We start from the raw sequence: 6045 nt of genomic DNA, 5'->3' as shown, positions 1-6045 counted from the left end.
AAAGATCTGAATCGTTTATTTTCGCCAGTCTGTTTCATAAAGCAGTAAAGATAAGGTTTGCAAAATATGATTAGACTTGAATAACATCGATGATTCTAAACGATTAATATTGTGAACGTAACTGTATGATACACGTTACTCAAGTTAATTTTGCAAACATCGGGGAAGTTGAATGTCGTTATTCATAACCAATAACTAGTGCTGAAGATGGCGAAGTTTTCAGTTTTTTTCTAAAAAAAAAGAAATACATGTTTGCAATACCTAGGTATAGGTGTGAAATACAAAGCAATTCAACATTTTGCCGAGAAAAAATGGGTCCGGTTAATTGCATACTTCTGTAATTGCGCCAATATAAGATACAAACGTATCAGTGAAATGAGATGTATTATTTTATTTTAAGTCCGTTTGTAAATGTCTGAAATTCCCTAGAAAGAAGTGACAATGCAGATGATATAACCAATGACAAGTCCTGCAAACGCCGACAAAAACAAATGTACAAAAAAAAAAAAAAATAATAATAATAAAAAATAACACATAGAAAAACGAATAACCCTTTCCCAACTAAATCCCAACGCTCCGAAAATAGTTTGTTTTTTACATTTGCAGAGAAAAAAGAGAAATCTTAAATAAATGGAATCTCTGTGACTGATGTTACATACGTCAAGTAAATTGAATATTAATTATTTACTGCCACTGCATATATTACTGACCATTTCATTGACAATATCTAATGTCTATTTTCTCAATATGGTACTAAAAGTTGAAACTTAATTATAAGAACAAAGATGTGAAAAATGCAAGGTGTCTAAGAATTACAGACCTGAATACATAAAAGACTACTTCATTATTTCTTCTGTGGTTTTTTTTTTTTGCACCATAGATCACCTCTACTATTTACGCTGTCTAAAGTCTTCATGGATTGGTACCCAATTAACCAGTTTACTTTGCTTTCCTGATTCAACCCTTTTCTTTTAACGTCTGGATGAAGATACAGTCAAAATATTCACACTTCCAGTTTCTTCGTATTCCAGTGTTTAATATCCTACGACAAAAATCGAAACCAAGAATAAGTTCTCATTAACTTCTTCTACATAAGATAAACCCATTTTTGTTTATAGCTAAAATTGCAAGCTTCACTGCCTTTTTTCTTGTGCAGAATGTCCTATACTACCCATTATTGGTATTCCTTTATTTTCAGACTAATCTTTTGGTCGAATATTTCCAATATATCTTTCAGTTAAAATCTTCTTCGTGTGATTGTTTCATTTACCATCATTTATATGATTGATGATTGGATTATCACCACAAATGATCACAACAATGTGGGACCACAACAGCGTAAATAATTGTTTCGCCGTCACTTTGTTCACGGTCATTATGAATAGTCTGTTTTTCGAGCAGTTCTGACCCCGTGCAGGTCCGGGTGTTAAAAGAATAGGCCTGCAGCAGCGCTAAGCTTGTCGTAAAAGGCGACTAAATAATGCTCAGAAACCTAGCCGGAGGCTAGGCGCTCTGCCCACAGAGGAACTGGGATGTGTGCCCCAGATGGTGGAATGGGGTACCCCTGGCGTGTTACATGCTGGGGTTGTGAGGCTATAATACGAAAAACCTGACCGCAAACCATAGTGGTGCCCCGTGTTGGGAAAAATGCCACGTTCCTCGCACGTTAAAGAACCCTGCTGTGGTATTCGATAGGAGTAGGAACCTTTGCGCTCCGCCACAGGAGGCTAAATTGCCCGACCTTACCCATCCCCCTTTTTCCAGTGGCAATCAAAATTTGTCGACTCTATTATCCTTGTGACCCATCCTTTTTTTTTCATTTCATGTTCATTTTATCATCCATTTCATGTTCATCGTCTGAATATAGCTGAAATATTGCTGCTCGGACGTTAAACCCCAACAAACAAACAAACAATCATTTTATCATCAATTTCATGTTCATTGTCTGAATATAGCTGAAATATTGCTGCTCGGACGTTAAACCCCAACAAACAAACAAACAATAAATAGCACTCCAATGTACATCAAACACACTTTGAAGATAGATATATTGTAGTAAAAACAGGAACAAAATAAAATTATACATTTCCACATATGAGTATGAACGGCATGCTTGTATTTTTGTATATAACAACCACTCTATCGATACCACTGTTGGTGGAACAATTGTATTTACCAGCAACAGAAATAGACTTGTCTGACCTGATTGATATCATAGATTACTAATCAAAATTTTTAATGTTAGGAATTTGATAGCCTTGAAACACTGATGCTCCATTTATTGTATTGTATTTGGCAGAGCTGTTAGATTTGGCTACATTTTTCTATATTTGTTGTTTAAAATACTTCCCATATACATTTTTTATTTAGTTATTCCGGTGTATTTGTTTCAAATGCTGGATATGATTGGTTACTCTTTAGCCCCGTGCAGGTCCGGGTGTTAAAAGAATAGGCCTGCAGCAGCGCTAAGCTTGTCGTAAAAGGCGACTAAATAGTGCTCAGAACCTTAGCCGGGGGCTAGGGCGCTCTGCCCACAGAGCTGGTGGAATGGGGTACCCCTGGCGTGTTGCATGCTGGGGTTGTCAGGCTATAATACGGAAAACCTAACCGCAAACCATAGTGGTGCACCGTGTTGGGAAAGATGCCACGTTCCTCGCACGTTAAAGAACCCTGCTGTGGTATTCTCCCTGAGTAGGAACCATAGGGCTCCGCCACAGGAGGCTAAATTGCCCGACCCTACCCACCTCTCCCTATTTTCAGTGGCAATGAAAATTTGTCGACCACATTGTCCTTGTGTCCCATTCCTTTTTCATTTCATAACCATTTCATGTTCATTTTATCATGAATTTCATGTTCATCGTCTGGATATAGCTGAAATATTGCTGCTCGGACGTTAAACCCCAACAAACAAACAAGTTACTCTTTAACATACTTGTAAAGCTTACCGAAATTTGAAATAAAAATAATAGTAAATAAGTTGTATTCTTTTATTAATCTACCTCGAAGTGAATATTATGAACGTAATTAATATAAACAGATTTTCGTATACTAACTTGCAAAAATTGAGATAGTCACAACGTCCCTGTGTCCAACCATATTTTGGCATGGGCAAAGAACCGTCAGAACAAGTTCTAGAATTTGTCATTTGTCTTTTGTTTCTGTTGGTAGGAAGATTCCCTGTAAAATTCAAGTATATTGTTCGGGAAAACGTGAAAAAATTGGTTTTGCACAACGAAGTGGGGAAAAACAGTAAGGATAGTACATTTTGTTAAACCTGGAAGGAAATTTAAAAAAAAACAATTAAAATATGTAATGATTAATTAACCATAAAAAACCAGAATTTCATTTTGGACTCTTTCATGACATACTTTTCTATAAGATAATCATCGAAATGATTTAAACGTCATCGTAACTACCGTGTTCAGTAAGTAAGCTATTTCAGGTACATATCTTAGCATTCAATTGTAATAAGCTTGACTTAAACAGAACTAAAGAGTAAAGTGGGTAATATATTGAAAGAAGAAATCTATATATCACCTGTAATGAACTGGGCGTCGTTTGGCAAGAGTACTATAGGGTACAGTGGATACCCAAACTGAGTAGTAAAATCTCTCAACTGACTGCTTAAGAAGACAAGATCAGTAATCTCTGTTCCATTAATGATGAAATAATAAAGCTTCTTTGTTACTTGGTTATCATTCATGCTATTAATTCCTTTTTTCTAAAAAAACAAATTGTTATGTTCAAGAATATGTTTCGGAAATATTTGAGTTGTCTTAAAAACTGGTTTGTTCTCTTCGTAATAAAGTGTCAGATAATAATGAACGGAGAATATTCTTCGCAGAAAAGCTTTTACACAAGAAATTTCGATATCACAAACTTATTTACTAATTTGATTTACCCGTTACAATCGTTTGATACAAAAATATAATAGAACTTGCAGCTTTTTAGTTAAAAAATGGTTTTGTTCACCCAGTTCATTATCAACACAATCTATAAAGCACATTCATTCCAAAAACATCCGAGAAATTTATCAAGTTTCCTTAATGCCTTTAATGAATTTATTCGTTAAGGATGCTATTTTCAAATCATTGTCTATTCTTGGAACATTGGTTTCATTAATAGAGATATTCGACCCCTGACTTTTATTTTTAAGCATTGCACTGCATCCAATCTTGCAAATTTTGTACTTGACGTCTCCATATCCAGTCTACTGGAACTGTTGTTGGCGATCGTTTTCTAATGCTGGTAGTTTTGATGGTTTTGTTATTTTTGTCATATACTCAGTGCCAGCGTTCAGTTACTGTGAGCACCCGTGCAGGTCCGGGTGTTGAAAGAATAGGCCTGCAGCAGCGCTAAGCTTGTCGTATAAGGCGACTAAATAGTGCTCAGAAACCTAGCCGGGGGCTGGGTGCTCTGCCCACAGAGCAACTGGGATGTGTGCCCCAGGTGGTGGAATGGGGTACCCCTGGCGTGTTACATGCTGGGGTTGTCAGGCTAAAATACGGAAAACCTGACCGCAAACCAAAGTAGTGTACCGTGTTGGGAAAGATGCCACGTTCCTCGCACGTTAAACAACCCAGCTGTGGTATTCGATAAGAGTAGGAACCTTTGCGCTCCGCCACAGGAGGCTAAATTGCCCGACCTTACTCATCCCCCCTTTTTCCAGTGGCAATCAAAATTTGTCGACCCTATTATCCTTGTGACCCATCCTTTTTTTTGTCATTTCATGTTCATTTTATCATCAATTTCATGTTCATTGTCTGAATATAGTTGAAATATTGCTGCTCGGACGTTAAACCCCAACAAACAAACAAACAGTTACTGTGAGTGTTCTTTAATTGGATATCTTATTTTGTCTATGGGATGTATTCCATTACAATTTCTCTTTTGACCTTACATTAAAATAGTAGGCATGTGCATGTCCACTGTCAGAAGATGTTGATCATTAATAAGTCATTGTGTACTGATTTGACGTTACAGTTAATTCTGAAGCAGTGACATTGTTCTGTAGCCGTTGATTTTAATCCTTTTGTTGTGGCGGCCTTGCACAGTTTACTTAAAGGTGTGCTGAAGACATTTTGATGAAATCTGGACGTATTTACTATTATGTATTAAAGTTATACGTGGTGCATTTGTTGCGTTTATGGTTATGAATTAACCATACATTCAAAAGTTGTCTTCTTAGTCTTCGTGGTTATACGTTTTACTTTTATATTGTAGGTATTAACAAGTTTTTTGAACGTGCCGTGCAAAAGTTTATGAAATATTCTTACCCACATATGACCAATACTTATGATAGTGGCCCCAGGGTCGGGATATACAGATCTGTCACTGTTTTCAATAAAACATTGACGAAGTTCAGGCCAACACGAGATTTGTTTGTTTGTTGTTTGTTGTGGTTTAACGTCCGAGCAGCAATAATTGTGTTTTCCATGTCTGGTATTTGTCCTTGGATTACACTCTTTTGATTTCCGCTAGAATCCTTGTTCCCTTGATTACTCTTAGATATAACAAGGAAACCATTACATTACCTGGGTAAAGTCTTGCAACATGTGGGTCCCGGATATCTCATTATGGTTGGGATTATTATAATACAATACGTTGTCATACAAATTACTCTTAATTCTTTGTAAAAATCTGGCTTCTCCTTCTTTGATGTGAATGTCATGATCCTGTCATAATAAACAGATACATATTGTTGGAAATTGGAATATAAAGTCTAAATTATCACTATATATCGGTGAACAGATTGCAATATGACGATTAAAAACTATAGGTCTGTGTTTCATAAAAATATCCCAAAAAAGATTTTTCTCAAATGTTCTACTTCAAGCGATCAATTCAGTTCCTTTTAAATTACGACTACTGCACACCGTTCCCATACTGAAACAGTACAAAATGTGTAAAAGGGTTGAATTTAAAAAAAATAATATCGTGAATGCTTACTAAAATACCAGCACCAGGCCAGCGACAATCACAAAGGAGAGCTGTTGACGTTAGTGCTAATAACAATCCGATCATTATTTTTTTTATTGGCTCTCT

At 36.3% G+C, this 6045-nt stretch overlaps 1 protein-coding gene and 1 long non-coding RNA gene across 2 annotated transcripts; both read right to left on the bottom strand.

Moving 5' to 3' along the window:
* Positions 1-856: 856 nt before the first annotated feature.
* On the bottom strand, positions 857-3741 carry LOC148606450 (uncharacterized). The gene is made up of 3 exons (XM_088545658.1): positions 3538-3741; positions 3054-3177; positions 857-1042 (listed from the first exon to the last, which is right to left on the bottom strand). The coding sequence occupies exons 1-3, from the start codon at positions 3701-3703 to the stop codon at positions 958-960; spliced, it is 375 nt and encodes a 124-aa protein (XP_088401784.1). The 5' UTR covers positions 3704-3741; the 3' UTR covers positions 857-957.
* A 1789-nt stretch (positions 3742-5530) lies between these two features.
* Positions 5531-6045, bottom strand: LOC148606449 (uncharacterized). The gene is made up of 2 exons (XR_015914907.1): positions 5950-6045; positions 5531-5675 (listed from the first exon to the last, which is right to left on the bottom strand). It is a non-coding gene; the product is annotated as an uncharacterized LOC148606449 (long non-coding RNA).

The sequence above is a fragment of the Perna viridis genome, chromosome 9 (genome assembly GCF_037379345.1).
Source record: "Perna viridis isolate PV_CMFRI_1.1 ecotype Kerala chromosome 9, ASM3737934v1, whole genome shotgun sequence".
Lineage (NCBI taxonomy): Eukaryota > Metazoa > Mollusca > Bivalvia > Mytilida > Mytilidae > Perna > Perna viridis.
Note: the sequence above shows the minus strand (reverse complement) of the source record. Positions and strands in the feature narration are given on the sequence as shown.